Source organism: Alnus glutinosa, chromosome 4 (genome assembly GCF_958979055.1).
Source record: "Alnus glutinosa chromosome 4, dhAlnGlut1.1, whole genome shotgun sequence".
Lineage (NCBI taxonomy): Eukaryota > Viridiplantae > Streptophyta > Magnoliopsida > Fagales > Betulaceae > Alnus > Alnus glutinosa.
The window spans coordinates 449,073-475,405 of NC_084889.1; the positions used below are offsets into that span (position 1 = coordinate 449,073).

The 26,333-nt window shown below is 36.2% G+C and overlaps 2 protein-coding genes across 12 annotated transcripts; one reads left to right on the forward strand and one right to left on the reverse strand.

Moving 5' to 3' along the window:
• Positions 1-731: 731 nt before the first annotated feature.
• LOC133865567 (ABC transporter B family member 19-like) lies at positions 732-20,551 on the forward strand. Its single transcript, XM_062301984.1, has 15 exons — positions 732-999; positions 1,648-2,387; positions 2,661-2,915; positions 11,940-12,061; positions 13,315-13,687; positions 13,844-13,898; positions 14,959-15,134; positions 15,236-15,436; positions 15,559-15,821; positions 15,935-16,248; positions 16,822-16,979; positions 18,050-18,393; positions 18,485-18,799; positions 18,845-18,921; positions 19,074-20,551. Exons 1-15 carry the CDS (start codon positions 732-734, stop codon positions 20,549-20,551), a joined length of 5,139 nt encoding a protein of 1,712 aa, XP_062157968.1.
• LOC133866018 (uncharacterized) lies at positions 14,911-26,167 on the reverse strand. Of its 11 annotated transcripts, XR_009899853.1 has the most exons (9): positions 25,924-26,167; positions 25,653-25,791; positions 24,275-25,161; positions 24,009-24,120; positions 22,807-22,902; positions 22,577-22,690; positions 18,596-20,350; positions 18,458-18,507; positions 17,723-18,370 (listed from the first exon to the last, which is right to left on the reverse strand). XR_009899853.1 is itself a non-coding variant. In XM_062302577.1 (7 exons), exons 1-6 carry the CDS (start codon positions 25,989-25,991, stop codon positions 22,607-22,609), a joined length of 1,386 nt encoding a protein of 461 aa, XP_062158561.1. In that variant the 5' UTR covers positions 25,992-26,167; the 3' UTR covers positions 14,911-15,343; positions 22,577-22,606. The 11 variants fall into 11 exon arrangements, 8 of the variants coding, with proteins under 8 accessions (XP_062158561.1, XP_062158560.1, XP_062158563.1 ...); XR_009899851.1 differs by having other exon boundaries at positions 17,723-18,507; XR_009899852.1 differs by having other exon boundaries at positions 18,458-20,350.
• Between the last annotated feature and the right edge of the window lie 166 nt (positions 26,168-26,333).

Genomic DNA, 26,333 nt, shown 5'->3' on the forward strand with positions numbered 1-26,333 from the left:
ATGCATTCTGTTAAACACTCACCAAAACACATTAATAAATGTATATAAATGATTATTTCTTTGCATATAGGAAATAAATGCTAGTTTTATGGTTTAATTATCTATATATTTTTAGTGTATTCAAACCCTAGAGGTGTAATCCATCAAGTGTTTAGAGTCACATGAATGTGATGGCAAGGACTTAACAAGATGTGGTTATCAGTTTTTTTTTTCTCACTTTCCTTGGATTGGCCTTTCTGACTGCCTTGCTATTTAGTGCCGAAAATGACCAAAAGGGAAACACATAATCACATTGGTTAAAAAAAGATCATGAAGTATATCAAGGTTAACTCCATATAATCACAACGTCTAAGGACATCATATAAGAATACAAGAAATAAATTTCACACACCTATGTTTATCTAGAAACCATTTCCTAGAAAAATGGACATAAAGGTCGATCTATTTTTTTTATAAGTAATTTGATTTAAAGTTCAACTTAATTAATAATTATGTTTAGCTTGTTGTTAATTTTTATATTGCTGCCTTTGTTGGTCTAAATAGTGTTTTTTACAAGTTCAAGTCCATAACTTTGTTTGGTATGATTTAAAGTTCAGCTTAATCAATAATTATGTTTAACTTGTTGTTTTGAATCTCTTAAATAAGATTATAAAAGTTTAGCTTAATTATGTTTAGCTTGCTGTTGATTATGTTTTTTTTTCCCACTTAATGTAGAGTTGTAGACTCAAGTCATGGATGATAATTCAACTGGTTGTCATAATACTATTGGTTCTAGTTCTGCATCATCTGCACCTAGTCTTTTGGATAGTACCATGCCTCCCATGTTGAATGATAATGTTGATTGTGTTGGGGTTGGGGTTGGATCTACAGGAACTGTTGACTCTCAAAATCCTAGTTCAGCTCTCCCACATAAACCTAAGAAATCTGAGCAAACATCAAAGGTTTGGGAACATTTTACTAAGTTAGAGGAGAGTGATCCCAAGGATCCTAAATCACAATGTAATTATTGTAAGACATTGTTTAGTTGTCACCCTAGAAACCACGGTACCTCATCCATGCTACAACATATCAGGAAAAGCTGCAAAAAATATCTTGGTAGGTTTGATAAGTCCCGAACAAAGTTGAGTTTTGAGGCTAAGAGGGAAGGACAAGGGGTAGTGGGCGAAGGGACATGTGGTAATCTTGTTTTTACCAAGTATAATGCTACAAAAATAAGAGAATCAATTTCAAAGATTATTATTGTGGATGAGTTACCATTTAGATTTGTGGAAGGTGAAGGGTTTCAGGACTTCATGAAGACAGTGGAACTTAGGTATTCAATTCCTTCCCGTTATACTATGATGAGAATTTATGTTAGGCTCTATATATCTGAGAAGGAAAAATTGAGGGCAATGTTCTTGACATCCGATACTCGGGTTTATCTTACTACTGATAGTTAGACTTCGATACAGAACCTGAATTACATGTGCATCACTGCTCATTTTATTGATAGTAATTGGAACTTGCTCAAAAGAATTTTGAATTTTTGTTTACTTCATAATCACCAAGGTGAGACCATTGGGCAAAAGATTGAGTCGTGTATGCTTGAGTGAGGTATTAGTAACATTTTCACTATCACGGTTGACAATGCTTCTTCTAATGATACAGCTTTGGAATACTTGAGGAAGAGAACGGCTCATAGGATTGGTGCCATATTGGAGAATCAATTTATGCATGTGAGGTGGTGTACACATATTTTAAATCTTATAGTGTCTGATGGTTTGAAAGAGATTGATGAGTCCATTGTGAAGGTTAAAAGTGCAGTGAAATATGTGAAGTCTTCTCTCCAAAGATTTGAGAACTTCAAATATTGTATGGAAAGGAAAAAAATTGCTTTCAAGGGTTTATTGTGTCTTGATGTTCCAACTAGATGGAACTCCACCTCTAAGATATTAGAAGGTGCTGAAAAATGTCAGAGTGCTTCTGATCTTTTGGAAGAGTATGATGGGAATTATGTTCTTTTGTTGACTGAGGAAAAGAATGCTAAAAAAGGTTTGGGGCCTCCTAATTATGATGACTGGGATCGTATTAGGACTTTTCTCAAGTTTCTCAAACTTTTTTATGATGCCACATTGCGACTTTCAGGGTCTTTGTATGTGACTTCTAATATGTATTGGCAAGAAATTTGTGGCATTCAAATGCATATACAATTGTATTGTGATAGTAGTGATTATGTATTGAGTTTTATGGCGGAGAGAATGATGATGAAGTATAATAAGTATTGGAGGGATTTAGATAAGGTTAATGTGTTTATGTTTGTTGCTGTCATACTTGATCCACGAACCAAATTGGGGTCATTGAAATTTTGGTTAAAGGATGTTCTTAATGAGGAGCAATGTACTAATATGGTGAAAAAATTGAAGCACTACCTTCAAAAATTATATGATCACTTCGATGCTGGAGAGACTTCATCTTAAGTTGAACATGGTAGTGTATATGCATGCCCTAAAGGTTCCTCAATGATAGAAGAAACTGATAACCTTTCACTTCACTTCATGAACAAGTTTCATAAGTACTTAACTTCAAAAAGTGATGTTCATAATAAATCGGAGATAGATCGGTATTTGATGGAAGATGTTGAAAAACCAAATGTGAATTTTGATATTTTAAATTGATGGAAGGTGAACTCATCCAAATTTCCAGTACTTGCCAAGATAGCACGTATTATGTTGGCCATTCCCATTACTACAGTTGCTTCAGAGTCGACGTTTAGCACTGGAGGGCGTGTGTTGGATCCTTTTCGAAGTTCATTGGCCTCCAAAACAGTTGAAGCATTGGTATGTGCACAAAATTGGTTAAGATCAAAACCCTTGAGCAATGGCAATGGTTGTGACACAGAGATGGTTGAAGATCCTGAAAGTTATAGCTCGATTCAGGTAAGATTTCTGTTATTCAATATTCACTTCTTAATTTATTTTGATATTTAGTATTTACAAATTCTAATTATCGGTTTCAATTGAGAATGTAAGTCTTTTTTTTTTCATTCTTTGTAGAAATAACTTTAAAGAAAATCAATATGTTGCTTGAGGAGGATCAGTGACGTGAAGATTGAAGATTGAAGTTGCCTTTTTTATTCTGCTATTATCTTTTACTTTGTTTTTAATGTAACTTAAGTTTTATGTGTTAATGTGTGCTACTAGCCTACTAGCTTGGTTTGTTTGTGTTTTACAATTTTACTGCTGGATCTGTAACTTAAGGTTTTATGTGTGCTGCTACTATTGCCTGGCTAGTGGCTGCCTGATGAATTTGTTTGTCTTTGCTACTGCCTAGTTAGCTTGGCTGTTGCTTGTTTGGGTGGGAGGTGGGTTGCTTTTGCTTGTTATGTTTATGTTTGTGTATGTTTTAATTAGGATTTAGTTTGATAGATGCTGAAGATTTAATGTTAGAATTATTAATATTTCTTGTAGTGAATCTAGTGATGTATATATATCAAGATTCAGTTTTTTTTATTTCATTAGGTGGATGCTGAAATTTTAATCTGTTGATTTCATTAAGTGGATGCTGAAATTGTAAATTTGTAATCTGATGATTTCAATCATTTCACTAGGTGGATGCTGAAATTGTAATCTGTTTATTTCATTAAGTGGATGCTGAAGTTGTAATATGTTGATTTCATTAAGTGGATGCTGAAGATTTTGTTAGAATTATTGATTTGTTAATTATATTATTAACTCTGAATGTTGATTTACATTTACTGAGAAAAAAAAAAATCTGTTTACCTACATTTATACTACTGAGTAGTGAGTGCTGAACTGCTGATTTAATTAAAAACAATGTTTAATTATTGAAATGGGCTTTTAAACTTTTAGTTTAGTTTACACTTTACATGGTTAATCAGGTTTCTATATACAAAAAGAGTAAATTTATTTTTTTTATAACAGCAAAAGCCAATATTTCTTTAGTTTTATAGTTTTAAAATTCAATAAAAAAATTACATAATTGCCACTCTATTTAACCCGCGCCCACCCCGCGAGCCCCCTCCCCGTTTAGATCCGCCCCGCACGGATACTTTAAATTCGTTGAGATTTACGGGTCCTCTATACCCAACCCGCATGTGCGCGGGGCGAGGCCAAAAAGGGAGGAAAACCGCCCTGCCTTGCCCTGCCCCGCCCCGCCCCATGCACACCCCTAGTTTCTTTGCAACAAAGACTGAGAGATGTTGCAGAAAAGAGAGATGTAGAGAGGAAAAACAGAGAGAATGAGAGAATTGAGCGAAGAGAGGAGAGTTGCAGCAAATAGAAAAAACAGAGAGAAGAATAAATATGTGTGAACGGATGAAGGGACCTCTTTATTTATAGACTACCTCAAGGATTGAGATCACTTGCAGCTAGAACTGATCAACGACTAGGTGTTCGGTGAAAAAGGCAGCACGTTGTTGATGAGCTGTGGGAGTGTGCTGGGTATGACGTGCATGAAAGGGGGTTTGCACTTAGCTTGGACGGCTGAATTTCCATCGAGTAACTCTTGATCAAAGGTTGGGGTAATGACAAGCGTCCTATGAGCTGTGGGAGTGTGCTGGGTATGACGTGCATGAAAGGGGGTTTGCACTTAGCTTGGACGGCTGAATTTCCATCGAGTAACTCTTGATCAAAGGTTGGGGTAATGACAAGCGTCCTATGAGTTGATTCGTAGGTGAAAGAAAATCTGCAATTGATATGATTCTCTTATCAACTTCTAAAGAATATTTAGGTCATGACAACTTCTAAAGAATATTTAGGTCATGACGTAGCATTAATCTTCTTGTAACTGAGCTCTCCTACATTTCTCTTTTCTGCTGATTGGGCCATTTTTTGCACATGTAGAACAGTAGCACGAAATGAGCTTCAGTTGTTTTAACGTGGACTGGGCTGGGTTTCTAATCATGTGTAGAAATGAAAACTAAAATGAGTGCCTAAACATGAACCGGACTTGGTCTATGTAAATTAAAAATGAACATGAGTTATTATTTTAATAACTCATGGAAGTAAAACCAATAATGTTATACATCAATAATAATATTTATACAAAATAAATATCACACAATAATATTATATATTAATAAAATTATTACATTAATAATATTATGCCAATTAATCTATTGAAATCGGCCTAAGAGGTGTAAAAGAAAATTGAAGAGTATTGAGTAGATCGAGCGCTAATTAATTATTTAGTCTTAAATTCTAATTTAAGACACTCTATTTTAGGGTTTAAAATCTGAGGCACTACAATTATGTTTTCTTATGTCTCTCTAAATTATGTTTTTTTTAAGGCCAATAAAAAAAATTAACCTTATAATTTTTTCAATAAAACAAAAATACCCCTATAAATTCAAAAGGAATTTTTTTTATTTTTTATTTTTAAAAAAAACGAAAATTTATTATTTTTAACGAAAATTTAAAATTAAAAAAAAATGAAAAAATTTAATTTCTTTTTAAAAAAAAAACGAAAACTTGTAAATTTGGCCACCCTTAATTTTTATATATTTCTTTTCTGATTTTTTTATTATTATTTTATTAAGAATATTTTCGTCATTAAAAAATATTGACAATTTTTAATAATTTGAACTTTGAAGGGATATTATAAATTTGAAAATAGTTTGAGCAGATAACTAAACTTTTCAAAAAAACCAAAAAATTGTAGGTAGTTGAAAATCCGGATTCTATGCGGTAGTGTAAACTGTCACATAGATGCTGTAGTTTAAAAACTACATCGTTTTAAGAAAAAAGAAAGTTAAAAAGAACACTACGTCGTTTTAAGAAAAAAGAAAAAAGAACACTTTTAGTTCTCTCATCTTCTTTCTTTGTCTCCAACTGCAATGGCATTCCACAGATGACAAACTCATAAAGCCCAAACTAAAACCAGTTGCTTCCTACATCTTGCTTTGAAACAACAGACTAAATCTCGGCTTTCATGTCAGTGCTAACTCCGGTGTCCCGCGAGCAGCTGACCATGGACTGATTAGATGAGAACTGCTCCACCTTGCACTGCCTTTCTAAGCCAGATGTTCCGCTCTTGGTTGCAACCGCACTTAAAATACCCTGTTCGGCGACTCCAAAGCCATAGCCTTGGTGCAAATAACCGGGGTTTAGATTTGCCTGAAAGGAGAAATTAGGAGTTTGAGGATGTAAACTAGGATTACTAGCTTGGTAATTAGTGGTGATCTTTCATCAAAAAAAAAAAAAAATAGTGGTGATGGGAGTGTAATTATTGGTGAGGAGCTGGAAGATCTTCTGGTCTTGTCGCTTTTGCGGCTGATGGTGGTTCTGATCCCTCATTGAGAAGTAGGGAGGGGACGGTCTGACGGTGTTGGAGTTTGTGGTCTGTTTGATTGTTGACAAAAATGTAGGAAAAGCTAACGATTAACAAGTATTAGGCATCTTGGTTAGTTGGTTTTGGTGTGGGCTTTATGGGTCTGTCATCTGTGGAATGCCATTGCAGTTGCAGAGACAAAGAAAGACGATGAGAGAACTGAAAGTGTTCTCTTTTTCTTTTTTTCTTTTTTCTTAGGGTCAAATGCCTTTTTGATATTTGTGGATTGAAATTTTTATTTTTTGGTATCCAATTTTAATTTGTTTCATAGATAGTGCTTGAATTTTGAAAAAATATAGATTTGGTATATCTGTTTATTTTTCAGTCTAAAATTTAACAGACTGCCACGTGTCTACTCTAAAGTGTTGACACGTAGCACAATCTAAAAAAAAAATTAAAAGTAAAAAATATAAATGTTTAAAAATTAATAAAAATATTAAAACTTTATTTTAAAAAAATTAAATTTTTAAATTTTTTTTGTTTTAAAAAAAAAAAAAAAAAAAAAAAAGTCCTTTGGGCTCCAAGGGGGAGGCTAAGCCACCTCCCATAGTCCAAAAAAAAAAAATAGAAGTGAGGGTTTTGGCCCTTGAGGGTGGCAGAACTACTTCCATGGGTCACGGGGGTGGTTTGACCACCCCCAATGGCCAAAACCCTTACAATTTTATTTTATTTTTTCTTTTAAAGGGTTTTGGCCCTTGGGGGTGGTTCGGCCATCCCAAAGGCTAAAACCCTCATTTCTTGTTTCTTTTTTAATTTAGAGAGTTTTGGCCTTTAGGGGTGGCCATGAGGGTGGTTCGGCCACCCTCACTTTTTTTTTTCTTTAGCCAATAGCTACCCCTCTTTATTTTTTTCATTTTTTTTTTAAAAAAAAATAGTTTTTAATATATATATATATTTAAGTTTTAATATTTTTTATATTTATTAATTTTTAAATATTTTATTTTCTGTTTTTTAACTCTTTTTAGAATGTGGCACGTGTCAACATCTTAGAGTAGACACATGGCAGTCCGTTAAATTTTGGACGGAAAAAATAGACGAAGGTACGAAATTCGTCTTTTTCCAAAACTCAAGTACCATTTGTGTAACACCCCAAAACCGCTAGGGTTAGGTTTATCCATTTTCTTACACAAAACTACAAAGATTCATAAGGTCTGCCAAATAATCTAGCTAATATGCTAAATTGCATAAATTACTAGAAAAATAATTTTAAACTCAAAGCTTTAATAAATACGAAAACGAGTATTTCAAAAAGAATAATTAAGTTCAATACAACAAATGAAAATTCAAAGTAAAACTAAATTTATCGTGCTAGCGCATTTATTAAGGTAAATGAAATGCAATGTCCTAATGCTAGCCTAGATCTCATTCCGGCCGCTTAGGCCTCCCTGCTCATAGCCTGAAAACAAAAAGAAAATAAGGGTGAGCGAGAAATGCCTAGTAAGGTAACCCTTAACCATCAAAATTGTTGAATTAAATTCATTTTCTTCAAAATAATTATTAAAGCACACTTGAAATCTAAATTTCCAAGATACAAAATATAAGTTCTACATTTTGCTTAAAGCATAAATTACTGGTTGATAAATAAAGCTCCTCATATTTGGGGCCCATGTACACTATTGCGCCCTGTGTACTCTGGTTGCGCGGTCAATGCGACCCAGGCAGGTAAACTGTGGTCACAGGCCTGCCTTGTCAGCTAATTAATTAAAGTGCACTTAGCATGACCTAGGGATGAATTATTGCCTTCTCAAAATCGTTCAGCGGTTGCGCTTCCATCCAAGCAACGGTACCGAGCTTAAGCTTCTGTGAATATCTCTAGGGCCAAAATACTAGTCTCGTCCACATACGTTCCTCATTTATAAAAAAATCTTTTTCATTTTCATAATTATTCTTATTCTTTTCTCTATACTTGGTAACTCTTGAAGCAACGTGTGGGAAGATTTTTACACTTCTCTTTTCATTACTATCAGAAAGTAATAGACTTCTCATCTCGGGAATAATATAAGTAATTTTTTATAATTGAAAAGTCTTTTAAAACTAAGGTTTTTCTCAAAATCGTTGATTTCAAGAATATCATTTTTAAGAATATCAAAAACACTTGAATTAAAACTGTTTTGTTTTCCTGTGAAGCAGATTTAAGACAACGCAAAATTTAATACAATTATGCGATGGAAAGCGGCAATCGTTAGGGTAGAGAAGCAGAGGAAACAAAAGCAGTTCATAACTTGTACACAGAGAATAGAAGAAGAGAGGAGAAAGAAAGACAAACAAAGGGTATTTTTCTTTGAGTAGTATTCAGCTGGTACAACCCAAGAAAGAAGAGAAAAGCAAACAATGAGCTTTGCTACACATGCACCCCTCATCCCCTCATCCCCTCATCCTCTTTTTATAATAAAAAAATTAGTTTTAAGGAAAAATTTGTCTCTGATGTGACATCAGAGATAACTTTTTCCTTAAAATCAATTTTTTAAAAGAAGAGGGGGAGACAAAGGGAGGATGAGGGATGCATTTCTAGCATTTCTCACCAATTAATGCATGCTACAAGTTTGATAAAACCGGCTACTGTGCAACAATTGTAAGGGAAATAAAATAAAGAAACAAGCAATAATTCAGGTATGGGCCGCAAAAATAAAGACTTAAAATAGATGAAATGGATGAGAGGATGGTGCTATGGTTCAGACCCAAAAAGAAAGACGCAGACAAAAATATTCAGTTGACTGCTAGAGTACATCGACTAAAAAAAGAAAGAAAAGGAAGACAACAAAATAAAATGAATAATTGCATCGTTGGTCCCTGTGGTATGCCATAATTATTTTTCACTCCTTATGGTTAAGTTCATGGGAGGTCCATGTGCTATGCAATAATTACGTTTTACTCCGTGGGCCAATTTTTCGTCCACCATTTTGACGAAATTTATTAGTTCTACACGTCAACGACACGTGTCCATCTTAATAAAAAAATAAAAATTTATTAAAAAATAAATAAAAATACTTATTTTTTTTAAAAAAAAAAACAAAAAAAAAAAAGAAAAGAAAAAAGAAAAACGAAAAACGGGAAGCAAGCCAATGGGGGTGGCCTTCGGGCCACCCCTTTAAGATCCAGGGGTGGCCGCGCGCCACCCCAGGGGTGGCATGGGTGGCCCGCGGCCACCCTCATTGGTTGGGGGTGGGGGTACCCAGGCACCCCCAAAGGGGTGGCCCAGAGAGAAAACGACAACATGCAAAACAATGTAGTGTTCCACTCACTCTTAAAATAGCTGGTGAAAAAAAAAAAAAAAAAGGTATACCTTATGCCTGCTACATAGATTAAAGACAAAAAGGCAAAGATGAGTAAAAAGGTCATTCGTCCATACCTTGCACAATTCACAATTGAGAGAGACGACTTGAAAATATTTTGAAGTGAAAATAAGAGCGGCGACTATGAGAGGTAGTTATAGGGTAGGATTAAGACAATTAAGGTTTTTAAATATTATCTATAATTAAATTTAAAAACAGATATTTAATAAAATATAGAAGGGGTTATTTGATAAAATATAAAATAATATATATAAAATCAGGTATTTATTATTTCTGTTCAATCATTCATTTTCATAAGTAGTAAAAGACCATTTTACTCCATTATTACAGTTGAAACTTAAAATACTAAAAAATAAAATTTTTAATTCATAAATATCAAAAGTATCAAAAAAGTAACTACAACATCTGTGGTGTAATTTACTTTACCGCATACAAGTCAGATCACTGCAGCATATTTCTCGCTTAACACAGTGCATGCACTATCACTGTTTTCCACTTCCCAATGAATAATAAATTAATTAATTAAGAGAAAATAGAATTTCTCATTAATTAAAGCAAGAAATAAAGGATAATGAAACGTGACACACTGCCCATGGTCTAGATCCTGGATGCGGCCCTTTTTTCTTTCTTTTTTTCTGTTCAATACGGAAAAAATGGTAACGTTGGAACAAAAAAATCAAGAGGGGTATTGGGTCCATAAATGACCCCAATGGTGCCATTCACAACCCAGTCCTATGTTTCTTGAGCAAAAAGCCAAGAAATTGGCAGCATAAAGCAGTATATGAAGCAAGCAAAAAATGTGACCCACTTGAAAGCTGCAACTACTTGAAAGAAGTTGTCAAGGGAGAGGCACTGTCATTAACGATCTGGATCCATTGAAGAGGAGGTATGAGCCTCCCGTCAAAAAAGTTTCCACAAAACTAGTAAATAACAAAGGAACAGGAAGACTAAAACCCATAAACTAAAACAACAACAGAAAATAGAAACAAAACTTCAAAAACCGTAACATCAGCAGTGAGGAGAGGCGAAGTGGTGGAGCCTGAGGCTCAAGTGCGATAGCAAGAGGGGGAGCAGAGCAGAGTGAAACCATGGAGCAGATCCAGGTTTTGTTGTTGGGACTGGGATTGCATTCTAAAGGGAATGATATTAACAATTTCGTTAAAAAAATAATAAAATAAAATAAAAAATCTTTTTGTAAAATTAAATTTTTTATTTTTTGAATTTATAAAAGTATTTTTTTTTATTGAAAAAAAAATGTAAGGTCATTTTTGTCTTTTTGTTGACATTGAGGTCCATTTACAACTTTTTAATAGTTTGGAAGGATTTTGCCTCAATTGAAAGTTTGAAAAAAGTATCAAATTTGGTTGTAGTTTGAGGGAGTGGGGTATGTAAACTCTTTCCTAAAAAAAATAATACCCTACTCTAAAGCCAATCCATGTGTACTGTATTTTGGCGTGAAACTTAGAAAAACAAAAACCTTAAGAATAAGATATATGTGGTACAGATTATACGATGGAAACCCACAACAAAAAATAGAAATATTAACTCAGTTTAAACTAGAGCTGAAAAAAAAAAAAAAAAAAAAAAAAAAAAAAACCACAAATAAGCTCTAATAATTACCAATACCTCATCCTAATTGCCCTCATTTATACTAATTCTAATCTACGAATGCAAGACGTAAAAGAAAGACTCTTAGTACTAGGCTTAGACTACTGTAACAACATGCTCAAAAAAAAAAAAAAAAAAAAAAAAAGAAGACTACTGTAACAAGTAGTAATAGAAAGACTACTCCTATGGGTAAACTAAAATATTAAAGAAACATTAACACTTTCACTACTGCTAGGAAGATAAATAGAACCAGGACTTCCTATACTAGTAGGAATTCCACTTCACGTTCCCTTGAAGTTCCGGAAGTTCAAATTAAGAACAACGATAACGACTAGAAAAGGACAAAATGATCGGCAAGTTTAAAATACCTATAAAGTATATATATTGGTCGGCCGGGGCCCGGGGATCAGTAACACTCTTTCTCTGGGCCGGTCTCATTATGAGGCTTAGTATATGAACCACAGTCACGAACTATTTTTACAGTAACAATTTTTTTTTTTTTTTTTTTGAAAGATGTTTTTACAGTAACAATTGAGTAACGGCATTCTTTGATCCTACACGGATCTGGGCTGTAGTTTAGCACAGATACTGTAAACTAATGAACGGCTATTGCTCTAAAATTCTATTAATTAACTAAAATGCAATCGTTTTTAACTTAAAGTTGTTGAAGAAAACGTTTCTTTTGTGGTTTCTTGCTTGACTCCGTTTAAGGGCAGTGGGAAGTGGGAATGTCTTCCTCTTCGTCTTGCTTCTCCACATCTGTGCAAGCTGGTTCTTGACGAAAGCCCAGCAACAGAGGCAAAGATTCTTCTTCTTACCCAGATTAGTCTGAGGTTGGGTTGAATCTTGGTGGGGTCAAGTGAAAGTCAAAATCATTCTTGTTGTTAATCTTGGTCAAACTTTCTTCGCCACCTGGCATTTCTTTCTTTTCTTAGTGCTCATCAAAGTACTACACAAGAAGCTTGGTGTGAGAAAGTTTCGTTTCTTTAAGGGGAGAACGTTAAGAGTTTCTTTCTATCTCTGTTTTCGGCAAATGAAGAGGAAGAAAAATGGGTCTCTCTCTTTATCTATTTCCTTTGCATTTGTTGAAAAAGAATGAAAATAAATGGGTTTCTGATTTTGTATTTGATGAATAGAGAGTAACAAAATGGGTCTCTCTCTGTTCGATCAACGAAGGAGGCTAGGGTTGGTTCTTCCTTCTTTTTTTTCTTTAATTAGGAGAGGCCTTCTTGTTAACACAGGGGTTAATAAAAGGAAAAGACAAAAAATCCACTCCTTCTCCACACAATAGTTGTTTTCTTCCTCGCCAACTCAGCCAACTTTACCAAGAGAGCTCCAACGCCCAATTAAAGGGCAAAAACATACAAAGGCAACCATATATCTTACCTTCTAGCTAAGAGACCGTTCAAATTGCCCAACAGCATCTGAAGCAAATCCAAATTCATTGGCCTGCAGAGAATAAAAGGTTTAAAGTCAAAAACTCCAAAACCGCAAGCTGCATGAACCACCAGGCGGGATTATTGGAACACCGAGAAGGGACTACCGGACTGAAGAAAGATAAATGAGGAAGAAAGCTGAACTGGATCTTCCGTACACCGGGAATTACGAGCGTGGGTCTTTTGAGAATGGGTATTCCGAACACCGGGTCTTCAAAGCACGAGTCTTCTAAGAACTGAGTCTTTTAAGCGTGGGTCTTTCGCTCGACCCCTAAGGCGTCACCTCCATTGTTGAGCTTGCTCGAAGAACCAAGTTTGCAGAGATGTGGAGAAGCAAGTTAAACGGTGTCAAACAAGAAACCACAAGAAGACAACTTTGAGTTTAAAACGACTACGTTTTGATTATAAAGATTTTGAAACAATCTGAGCCGTTCCTTAAATTTATAGCATTTATGCTGAAGTCAAAACTAGTTGGATCCCTTTTACACTTATTTTAAGTGACTTTACGTATCTGCCGCTCAAAACCCATACACCGGTTGGGAAAAAATAAAAATTAGCCTCAATAATACTGAAAGAAAAACAATGAGATGCAACCAAGAGAGAAAGCCAGCTTCTCCTACTTACTATATTCTCGAATGCCATTTGCAAAGGCATATTCCTGATATATCCCTTTTGCTAATAGTTTTCAACGAGGCCTATAAATATCCTAAGATAGTGCACGCTTTGCATGCGCAGCACTGTGCATATATGGCTTCCCCACCCCAAGAACCCATGCAAGTGCAAGAAGAGAAGAAGAGAGAAGAAGTGGAGGAAAAGCAGGAGATGGTCGCTAAAGCTTTGCCATTTTATAAGCTGCTGAGCTATGCTGATGCATTGGATTGGACTCTGATGGCCCTGGGGACCTTGGGTTCCATTGTCCACGGCATGGCTCAACCTATTGGATATCTGCTGCTTGGCAAAGCCCTCAATGCGTTTGGAGACAACATCAACGACACTGATGCCATGGTTAAAGCCATCAAAAAGGTATCACACAAAATTATGTCTCTCTAGCTAACTCCTCGTAAATAAGTTGAAAATAATGAGGAGAACCGTAACTGTAAGCAAGCGTGTTTATATGACTGCCTGCCTTATCGCGTACATCTGCAACAACTTCTAATGGGATTGTTCTTGTTTGTCCAGGTTGTTCCATTTGTGTGGTACATGGCCTTCGCCACATTTCCAGCTGGAATACTTGGTAGCTAGCTTTCCTTACAAGTCAATTGCCATTGATCAGTTGCCTATCAGAAATTATCAATTTCTGAATACATGCAGACCTATATATTGAGAAATCGATCAAAACTTCTTTTTTTTGTTTCTTCCCTTGCACCAAATATCGCTCCCACGTACATTTAGTTCTCACATAGGAGAAGGGGGAAGGGGGGGGGGGGGGGGGGGGGGGGGGGGGGGGGGGGGTGGTTGGAGAAAACAACTAGGATAGTGACTAGAACGTCCTGGAAATTAACATGCAACATTAGATCCTCTAAAAAAACACTAGGGTCTACACAAGCCTGAAAATACCATGTCCATTAATAATAGACTATATATAAATATACATGGAATCATTCCTCAAATTATCCCAGAATCCTGGAGGATCGGCTGCTTCTCGATCCCTCCACACCAATCTTTCAAAGTTGATATACAAATGGAAATTTTAATATGAGAATTTGGACAAGATTTCATAAGGTACTCAACTACAGTATTCCACCTCTTAGCTTAAGGTTTTGGAAATTCATTGACTTAAGCTTCTCACGTTAAACAGAAAAAGTCAAGGAGATCTTAACAAGGTAATGTGATCAGGGAGAGAGAAACTAGTAATTTACGACAATCATTTAGATACACGAGGAGATCATTTTCAGGCACTTACGTGCTATTGTACAATGATTATGCTTAATTTTATCTGTTAACCAACATGCATTTAACAAGACGATCGACATCTATTTACGTTTATACCAGAAAATAGCAAATTGTAGACAGATTGATAATTTTGTTAATGTGTTTTTGGAGGTGTTTTATGTTTTTTGTTTGATAGTGTTTGACTTAACATAAAGGTAAAAATAGTTTTGAATGTTTTGTGTTTTAAGTTGTTTGTTAATGTTTTTGTTTTGAGAGAAAATAAAAAATAAATAAATAAAGTTTTAACAAACATTACTGTGTTTTTTCTTAATTTTCACCCTTCTTTACTTTCAACGCGCGATCTCTTTGTCCCCTGGCCTCTTGAATCCTTGATCATCTCAACTTTTTCGATTTATATGTAGAGGTTGGATGCTGGATGTATGCTAGCGAAAGGCAGTTAGCACGCCTAAGATTAGCATTCCTAAGAGCAGTTCTTAGCCAGGAGATTGGGGCTTTTGATACAGATTTAACAAGTGGAAAAATCATTAGTGGAATTAGTAACGACATGAGTATCATACAAGATGCCATCGGCGAAAAGGTATATATGCAACTAATTTATGCTCAAACGTTTCATGCACTTCACTTGGGCATTCCTCACCAAAGTCATGATATAATGCTAACAAAATTTCTCGCTCACAGTTGGGTCATTTTCTGTCATGCTTTGCAACTTTCTTTTCTGGAATACTGATTGCTGCTATATGCTGTTGGGAAGTGGCACTGCTTACCCTGTTGGTTGTTCCATTAATTCTTGCAATCGGAGCCACATACACAAAGAAAATGAACACCATTACAGTTGCCAAAATGATTTACCAGTCGGAAGCTACGTCTATGGTAGAACAAGTAAGAGTCTCGAAAGCACAATTAATTGCTAACCATCTCCATCTTGAACCTGTCCCTGATCTAATTTATGCAAAAACACTATCTAAATTATTTGACTCTGCTCTCCGATTTTCCTATTACAGACAATATCTCAAATTAAAACAGTATATGCATTTGTTGGGGAGAGCTGTGCAATCAAGTCTTTCTCAGAGTGCATGGACAAACACTACTTTTTGTTAAGCAAAGGAGAAGCACTGCTAAAGGGCGTTGGAACAGGAATGTTTCAGACTGTGAGCTTGTGTTCTTGGGCTCTCATCGTATGGGTTGGAGCCATTGTAGTTACTGCCAAGAGGGCAAAAGGAGGGGATATTATAGCTGCAGTGATGAGCATTCTGTTCGGAGCTATGTAATGATCGAAGTAACATTCATTTAAAAAAAAAAAAAAAAAAAAAAGGAAAAAAGTCACCGCAAATTCCATCACTTGGTGTATTAAAAACTTTCTTCTTTTTAATTATGCAGATCACTTACCTATGCTGCTCCAGACATCCAAGTCTTCAATCAGGCAAAGGCTGCGGGAAACCAAGTGTTCCAAGTGATTCACAGAAAGCCAAGTATAAGCTCCAGTTCAGGAGCGAAGACACTTGAAGGGGTTGATGGCAACATTGACATACGTGATGTATACTTTGCCTACCCATCCCGGCAGGAGAAATTGATCCTTCAAGGTTTTTCATTGTCAATCCCAGCAGGAAAGACAGTGGCTTTAGTGGGTAGCAGTGGATGTGGAAAGAGTACAGTCATCTCTCTAGTTGCAAGATTCTATGATCCCTCAAAAGGTTTGTGCATGCTTCTTACTCATGAGTCCTGAGTTGCTGAGCATTTTTCCTTCTTTTACTTTAAGCTCATAAGAACCCAATTAAGCTTTCAATGCGAATAAATTGACACACGTACGTATATGTATGTTTCACAAGCTTGCCACATCTAGCTCTCCTATGTCCTTCTGTTTGGACGGAAATCCCTTCTATTGTACTGCAATAATGAAAGGTTTTTCTGGTTCTACCTGTTTGGACTGTCTGTCCAAGCAAGTAAGACTAGGCTACTGGAATGCACGTCCGAACAAATGAGGTTCAGACAGCCTCTCACATGGGATAGCCCTATTTGCAATGTAATATGATAACTCTATTGCATGGAATCTAAATTCTCTATGTTTAAGTTCATATTTGCATATGCAAGTTTATAATTAATGATCAAGTGTGTGCATATATATATATATATATATATATATATATATATATATATATATATATATATATATATATATATATATATATATGCATGTCCAGGGGAGATTTTCATTGACAAACACAACATCAAGAATCTCGATTTGAAGTTCCTCCGGAAAAACATAGGAGCAGTTTTCCAAGAACCATCACTTTTTGCTGGCACCATCGTGGATAACATCAAAGTCGGAAATATGAATGCGGATGATCAACAAATCCAGAATTCAGCAATAATGGCAAATGCACACTCTTTTATATCGCAGCTTCCAAATCAGTACCTGACAGAGGTCAGCTGACAAACCCCTCTCCATTCACCTCACCATTTTTTAAAGCACTGTAATTAGTTCAACAAAACTGCATATCGTATCACAATTATTAGCCATATGTTTGACATTCTAGTCTAAGTCTCCAACTCAGCATTCAAAGTACAAGCCTCGCAATCCTAATTCATAATATCAACCCTTCCTGTTTTGCACACTACGGAACCATGTTCTAGGTGACAATTCCTTGGAAATCACTTATTTACCATCCCATTCTTTTTCTCTCTCTCACTCTTCCTTTTTTTTTTTTTTTGGCCAAGTAAAGAATTTAAAAGAGGATGAGCTCCTTAAACATTATTCTAATCCACCTAAAAAAAATACTCCATCCACCATTCCGTTCTTATTGCAACGAAAAATACTTTTAAACAGCACTTCGGATTTTTGCGCAGTACCATAAATAGTAACCAAATGAATAAATGTATACATTAATAGTAATATTTTGCTTTAATTCAATAGCCGCCTCATACATCTTAACTGATGTGTACAGTCATTAGCTCTGAAATTGCAAAGCTAGCCAAAGGCAAGAAGAAAAGGAGGAATATTTTTAAGTCTATTTTCTTTTCGTCTTTGTTGCACTACTCTTCACCTCTTACAACAAATAACATCAGTATATATTATAGTGCCTAATCCTTGTTAATAATTGTTCAAATATAACAATGTAAAATTTGTGGAAATGATCAAACAAGAAAAAGAAAAAGGGAAAAAAAACGGAGGATAGAGGAGCCTTAAATTGAAGAATATAGTTCAAATACCTTGGTTCTAATGAGATATACCTTGTAGATAAGGATTATTCAGTTATGGGAACAAACATAAATAAATAAACCAAACATGTAAACCAAGCCTTTGCTTTCAAGACTGCAGGTCAATTACCTTAGTTCTCATGAGACGTCTAATAGGTAAAGCTTTGTTAACCTATGAAAACAAGATGAGAGCAAATTCAGAGCAGCAGTGTCATTATAACATAATATCCCCAAATGCTTGATCCTCCATTCACGCACCCACTGAGAGTATTAATTCTACACTAATTTGGGGCCCAGGTAGGACAAAGGGGAGTCCAGTTATCAGGAGGGCAAAAACAGAGAATCGCAATAGCAAGAGCCATTCTAAAAAATTCTCCAATTCTTTTGCTTGACGAGGCCACAAGTGCACTTGATTCAGAGTCAGAGAAGCTGGTTCAAGACGCCCTTGAGACAGCCATGCAGGGGAAAACAGTCATCTTGATCGCGCACAGACTGTCTACTATTATTAATGCAGATATCATTGCAGTTGTAGAAAATGGACAAGTTACAGAGACAGGAACACACCAGAGCTTGCTAGATACCAACAAAGTCTACAATAACCTATATAACATGCAGAACCTGAACCCAGTTCACGACTTGAGGTTAGTGCACTCAATTGCCCCCTTTCTTGACATGTTATTGAAATAAATGGAACAAAAACTCAACCTGCTTATATCGTTGATTGAATGACAGAGTCGCAAACTCCACTGAGGAACCTTCAAATATCAAGCAACAGGTTTCATCTCAAGAAATTGAACAAACGGAGGAATATAGAGAGTCCAACAAATATATTGGTGACTTTACCAAGCAAGAAGACCAGAGCGGAAGAAGAAATACAAGCATATTCCTCAGAATCTGGTTTGGCCTGAAAAACAGAGACCTTGTAAAGATTGTTATTGGCTCCTTTGCTGCAGCTTTCTCTGGCATCTCAAAGCCTGTTTTCGGATTTTCCATCATTACAATAGGAGTAGCGTACACCAAGAAAGATGCAAAGAGGGAAGTTGGATGGTATTCAATCATATTTTCTCTAATAGGATTGCTTTCATTATTCAGTCACACCATGCAACATTACTTTTTTGGCATGGTTGGGGAGAAGGCTATGATAAACCTCAAACAAGCTCTGTATTCAGGTATACAGTACTCCCATCAAAATTTCTGCTTCATCAAGTTACATTTTTCTCTCTGGTAAATAAAGTTTTAAGCAGATTATTTTATCAGAAGTATGAGCTCCCATCCGAGTACAAGAGTGTAAATTGACATCCTCAGCATTAAAATTTTGCAGGCATACTGCACAATGAAATAGCTTGGTTTGAGAAGCCTGAGAACAATGTTGGTTCACTTACTTCACGGATCATAAATGATACCTCCATGGTTAAAACCATAATTGCTGATCGTATGTCTGTTATTGTACAATGCATCTCCTCCATATTGATTGCAACAATCGTCAGTATGGTTGTAAACTGGAGAATGGGTTTGGTAGCTTGGGCTGTGATGCCCTGCCACTTCATCGGTGGCCTGATTCAAGCCAAGTCAGCTAAAGGATTTTCAGGTGATTCAGCTTCTGCACATCATGAACTTATCAACCTAACTTCCGAATCTGCGACCAACATAAGAACCATAGCATCCTTTTGTCATGATGAGCAAATAATCAGGAAAGCCAGAATATTTCTGGAAATCCCAAAGAGGAAGAGCAGAAGAGAGAGTATTAAGTACGGAATCATTCAAGGCTTCTCCCTTTGTTTATGGAACATTGCACATGCTGTTGCTTTGTGGTACACAATAATTCTGATTGATAGAAAGCAAGCCACCTTTAAAAACGGCATAAGAGCATACCAGATTTTCTCCCTCACAGTACCTTCAATAACTGAGTTATGGACACTGATCCCCACTGTCATCCCTGCCATCAGGATACTAACTCCTGCATTCCATACCCTCGACCGGAAAACTGAAATTGAACCAGATACACCGGAAAATTCACATCTTGTGAGGATCAAGGGGATAATTGAATTTCAAAACGTCAAGTTTAACTACCCATTAAGACCAGAAGTGACTGTTCTCAATAACTTCAGCTTACAAATTGAAGCTGGATCAAAGGTGGCTCTCGTTGGGCCAAGTGGAGCAGGAAAATCCTCTGTTTTGGCCCTTTTGCTAAGATTTTATGATCCAAGGGAAGGAAAGATTCTCATTGATGGGAAAGACATAAGGGAGTACAATCTGAGAAAGCTGAGGACACAAATAGGATTGGTGCAGCAAGAGCCACTTCTTTTTAGCTCCTCAATTAGAGACAATATCTGCTATGGAAACGATGCGGCTTCTGAAACTGAAATCCTGGAGGTATCAGTGGAAGCAAACATACATGAATTTATAAGTAATTTGCCTGATGGATATGATACAACTGTTGGAGAGAAAGGCTGCCAACTTTCAGGTGGACAAAAGCAAAGAATAGCCATTGCAAGAACTCTACTAAAGAGGCCTGCAATTTTGCTCCTAGATGAAGCAACAAGTGCCCTTGATGCTGAGTCTGAAAGAACTGTAGTGAGCGCTTTGGAGTCCCTTCATCTGAACAACAATGGTGGCTTGTTGTCAAGAACCACACAGATTACAGTTGCACACAGGCTTTCCACAGTGATAAACTCAGACACCATAATTGTCATGGATAAAGGTGAAATTGTTGAGATGGGTTCTCACTCAACCCTAATAACATCCTCAGATGGAGTTTATTCAAGATTATACCAGCTACAAAGTTTGGTAGAAAATTAATGGATTAATCCTTCCACAAAGTTGGCTACAATTTACATACCAAAGAAAATTACACTAAGCTGATATGATCATACTTATTAGATATTTTCCATGTCGTGCTAGAGTTCAATAAGGATTATATCTCCATTTATTTTGTAGTCTAGTCTAATAAGGAATAGATCTCTAATTCAGAATCTTTCCTTACTAGAGTCGTCCTAGTCTTAGAAGTCAAGACCTAATTAGTCTCTTATGTAATCGGTAGTCTATTATTTCTCTATTTAAAGGGGAACTATCAATAAGAAAGACATAAGTTGATTATTGTTTTAGAATACAGTTTTCTGTGTTTTGAAGGTCAAGACTCCCTCGAAGTAGCCATTAGAGATCACGGCTCTCTCGAAGTAGCCGATTTATCATTTTCTATGTTTTGTTACTAGTGGGTTCACATCAAGTGGTATCATAGCAAGACTGATTGTTTTCTATAGCAACCACTGATCCATGACGACCCAACAACAACATGATGACAGAATTCTTGAAATTATGAACCAGGTATGCACTACCATGAAAAAGATGAGAGTTGTGTACCGCCAAAGTGCCCTACGAACCACCCAACCCCAGCCAGCAACCATAGCCATCCATAGCTACCGGGTTTTAACCCACCTAAAAATTCCACTCCAAACTCCACCCAAGAAACAATCCACCAGCTATGTTCACAACACCATCAAAACCCCCATCTCAGCCCATCAAAATTTCCCGTCCAACTGTCACAACCCATGCATTGTACTGAGAAAAAAATAAATAAATAAAAAGGATAGGAAAGCCACAAGGAGACCCCAGCTATGTTCCTCCGCTCTGCTTATTCCGCGCTGTCAACAGCCCATGCCACACCTCCATGCCTCTGGAAGTCAGCTTTGTTACTGGTGCGAGAGAAAAGACTGAAGGCGTATTTGTTTGGCTTATAAGGAGAAAGAGGAAACTGAAATGGAAAAAAATAAAAATAAAAAAGAAAGAAAAGAAAAGAAAAAGAAGTTGCTCATAAGGAAAAGAGCACCACTTGGACTTCAAAGGGACAACCACGTGATGAAGTGAAGAGCATGGCCAGTGTAGTTTTTTATTTATAATTGTTGATTAGTTTTCATTTAGATTAGTTTTAGAATCTTTCCTTGGGGACAAGAAAATTGTAAGGGGAAGGGAATGATATGATCATAATTCTTAGATATTTTCGTGTCCTGCTAGAGTTCAATAAGGAGTATATCTCCGTTTACTTTTGTTAAAGACATATCTAGCCCTCAGCTAGATATGTGTTCTACGGTTAAATCTCCTACTCCTATAAGTTCTCAAGATGAAGATAAGACCTAAAAGATAGGAGCTTGTGATAAGATCCCTAGTTTAAATTCAAATCTGTTTGTAACTGATTAAATCACATTGATTAATCAGATTGTAGTCTTCTATTCCTATTTCGATTGTACTCTCCTAAACATATGTAACTACTTGCTAGTTCTCTATATATACATTCGACTCCACCGTAAAGCTCCTTTCCATCGCAGAAATACCCGAACTTATAAGACCAACCCAGAGAAAGAAAGCATAATGACCGGCGAGGATGACCACCCAGACGCAAAGCCCATCGGCATACACCCCAGCACGAAACTCCCACGAACAGCCCCTCAACACCACCAGCCAAAAACCAGCACCAATCGAGTTCGGAAAGGGAGAAACCAGAGAAAACCAGTTTGACGCACCCGGCCTTGTTTCTCTATTTAAAGGAGAACTATCAATAAGAAAGGTATGAGTTGATTATTGTTTTAGAATACAGTTTTCTGTTTTTTGGAGGTCAAGGCTCCTTGAAGTAGCCATTGGAGATCACAGCTCTCTCGAAGTAGCCGATTTATCATTTTCTATGTTTTGTTACTAGTGGGTTCGCATCATAAGCCATAAAACTATAATTTTCTTTTGGTGTTTAAGTAATAGCTTTGTAATATATTTTGTCATGAAAATAGAAAAGGAACAGGATGAGATTAAAAACATGATGCAATAGATAATTAGTACCTGAGACAACCACAGAAATTGAACATTCCTCTAAAATTCAAGAAAGGTGCTGTCTATTCTCTTAAGATGCTCCATCTCCTCCCCACGGGCAATTCCAGTATCAATATAACACAACTGAAACAAAAACATAATATTGCTTAGAAAAAAAAAATAGAAACAAAAACATAATATCATGTCTACTATCAAGTTACAATAAGACCATTGGCAAAAGTTTGCTGAAGATGCATAACCTGGTATTGCAGCTTCCTCAGTGTGTGAACCCCTCTTTTTATAAGCTTTTGCCACCCATCATTTTCTTTTAGGGCTCTTTCTATAGCTGTTGTTCTCTATAATTGTGAAAAATGTAACGTTAATGACCCATGCTACATGTTCTTGACTATATGGAAAGCAAAGTTGGAAATTAAATTGACCATTTCCACTTTCAGCAATTAAAAAATAGACAAATAATAAATAAAAATAAAATATTATAGAGCTCCTGCACCAAGCTGAAAGAATATATGTCCAGACAAAAAGTACAGGAAGGTTGCAACTGCGCTAGATATTTAAAATTTCATAATGAGATTCTGATCAAATGCTGAAAACACAAAGTTTAGACTTAAAGTCCTTTCAGCAACCATTGGCGAGAACTCCAACTGCTAAAGGTTATGAAGATTGAGTGGGAAAAGTTCCTAAAAGTATCAAAATTATAGATATTCCTGGGATACTGAGAAAACTATCGGGCAGAACTGTTTATTTTCGAATTCATGTTAATGAAGCCACAAAAGGGCCTTTCCCACACTTCTGGAGGCCTAACATATTGAATGTCTTTGTCTCGTTAATTGCTATTGTTGTTAACATCATGAGTATATTCATTTTTAGGTCCAGAGCGACATGCATCTAAGGAGCTTCACCATTGTTTGCTAATGGTACTATTCCTTGTGGAGCTCTCTAACATGATTGGGGAACTCAAGCTTATCCTTTCACCGTCAAGGTAGTCTCTTGATAAAAACACATTCCTAGCTGGTGCAACTGTCTTTGAAGATTAGCTGCAGTCTAGCTATAAAGTTTTGTTGTCCTAAGTTGAGTGGCATCTTAGAAATTTACATGTTATATTAGGTAGAAATTCGTCGACCTCAATGTGGACCTAAAAGTTGAAGAATTAAAAAAAAAAAAAAGAAAGAAAGTCTTGATTACCAAAAACAGAAAACCACCACATGGGTTATACACTTTGCCATCAAGAGAATATCAATTTCAATTACAACTGCAAGTCTAGGGTTGGGCTGATATCTATTGTATCTCAATCAATCACTAATATTCAATACAGAAATCCTAAATAGTTAGGGTTCCATATGCTGTTATCAGTATTGCAGTTAGTCTACAGTATTCAATAACAAATGCAAAATAGAAGCCACCAAAATAGCTCATAGATGGACACACATATGAAGATAATTACATAAGCAGGGTCAAAAATTAAGAGACTGTATTGCTGCATCCTATTCTGTTGAATTTTGACTTGAACCCCAACAATTGTTCTTGAATGTCCATCGTGTTGGAAATACAAGGGCCTGGTTATAAGATTGAAAAGTTAGAACACAATCAGAAACAAGTCCTTTTAATATGCTAAGAAAGTTGTGTGAATGAAATGCATCCATGTGTTTCCCTACATTATTAATCAACATTGCATATGAGGCTACAGTTACTATTTGATTAATCACTTACGGTTTTTCGCTGACAATAACACTAGAGTTGCCAGATTTGCTTAAGCTTTTATCAGAAAAATAATTCCACACCCAATCAATAAGGACTTGATGACCCTTGTCTTTCCTGGTACATTTATTCAGAATACTATCACCAATTCCATCTTCTAAAGTGTTACCAAGCGAGATACTAGAATATCTAGACTTTTCATGCCCTCTGGAAGCTGCTAGGGGAACATCTTTATTGCTTCGCATAATGTACTTATCCATTGGTCCATAAACCTGAAATGCCTTCCTCTTCCCCCTGTCATTTGTTTTTAATACCTGTGCCCCTAGACTTGAACCATGACCAGAAAGATAAAGTGATTCAACTTCCTTTGGACCAAAATCCATTATCCTTGCCCGAAGCCCGAAAGAACGGAAGAGAGCAGCACACTCAGTAGTTCCAATCCAATATGTTGAACCATAAATTTTTTTATTGAAATGATCAGAGCCAAGTGCATCAAAACCCTTTTCCCAAGCAATCTCAAGCCATCTCTGGAGTGAGGCGATATCCGGAACGAATCCTGAACCGCCAAACAAAACCTCTCTTGCTTCTTGTCTCTGCATAAGCAAGTGAGAGGCAAGCATTTGAATGTTTCGCCACCCGCAACCCCACCCAATGTCCTCACATTCAGTGCTCTGGAAATGATCGACGTAACCTGATAAAATACTTGTTGAATTTCCAGCTTCTAATTCCAAACATTTTTTCAACAAAGTCATCAAACCAGCTTCAACTTTGTAAAAAGTGCTCCTAATCTGTAAACCAATTAAGCAAGAGATATTTTCATCAGTGTTTGATTCTCCATAACGCCTAGTCACGTCATTACACCTGGGTTCAAACGGCATGTCAACAATCACTACATTTTTCTGCAGAATGATCAACAAGAATTAAAAAAATAATAATAATCAATAGATTGAAAGGCGTTGATAAAAAATGGAAACAAGTTGTGGTGAGTATGAAGAGGAAAGCAAATGATAGTCTTCCCATTTAATCATAAATAGAGGGAAATCCAAGTTATAGGGAAGGAAAAAACAAATAGAAAAGAAAATACCCAAATCTCACGTTACTAATATGCTTTTATCATTCGATCAACAACAAGACTTCAACCCTTCAGAACCCAACCTTTTAGATGTCATTAGCCATATGCTATAAAGCGATTGGACTTGATTAACAAAGAGTAATTTTATTTAAGTTGGGATCTCGCAGATACTTCACAGAGAGATGCATTAGAAATCAATAAATTAATAAAAAGATGTAATAAGAGGCAGGGTTTATACAAGAGTCGTCTAGATCATGTGACTTTTTAAGGTGGAACAAAACAAAGCATAAGGAGAATAGTTGCTGAAGATAAACTTACAAAGCGATGTGGACTTGAAGAAGAAGAAGAAGAGGGAGAATAAGGGGCAAGATAAATCTGTTGGGCCAAATCCATGTCCCTAGCGAGTTCATTTTGCTGCTCATATTCATCTTCGCATTCAAAGTGACTGTTGGCATGCCTGCGATTGTATCGTAGAAAGTAAAAGATTCTCCACTGAACCACTAGAAAAATTAATATTATTATTGTAGGTGTACGAAGCCCATTCAAGTAAGTGTGTGCGCGTGTTCGAGAGAGAGAAAGAAAGAAATACCTCTCGAGATCTGCTGACGGAACAGTCAGATGACAAAAGGGGCACGGAGCTACGATCGACGAACTCATAATACCCTGTCTTTTGTTTTGATAGTGCTTCTGCTTCGGATCGGCTGAGACAACTTCACCACGAAGAAGCAGAAGATAATCGGATCTAGAATGCGTCCGCCATAGATTCGCGTTCCGGTTACTGTTACGAGCTTGTCTAATTGCAATATTGCATGAGAAATTATTTTTCTACGTTAAATTACCTTACATCAATTTTACACTGGTACATCAAATCTAGACAACTTCGTACGTGGATTTTAAATTTATATATTGAACCACTTCGCAATAGTACGAATCGATTATACTATAATAAGGGCTATCAAACCATAATGATTAAGGGTTGTTTTGCGTAACGGGATATTC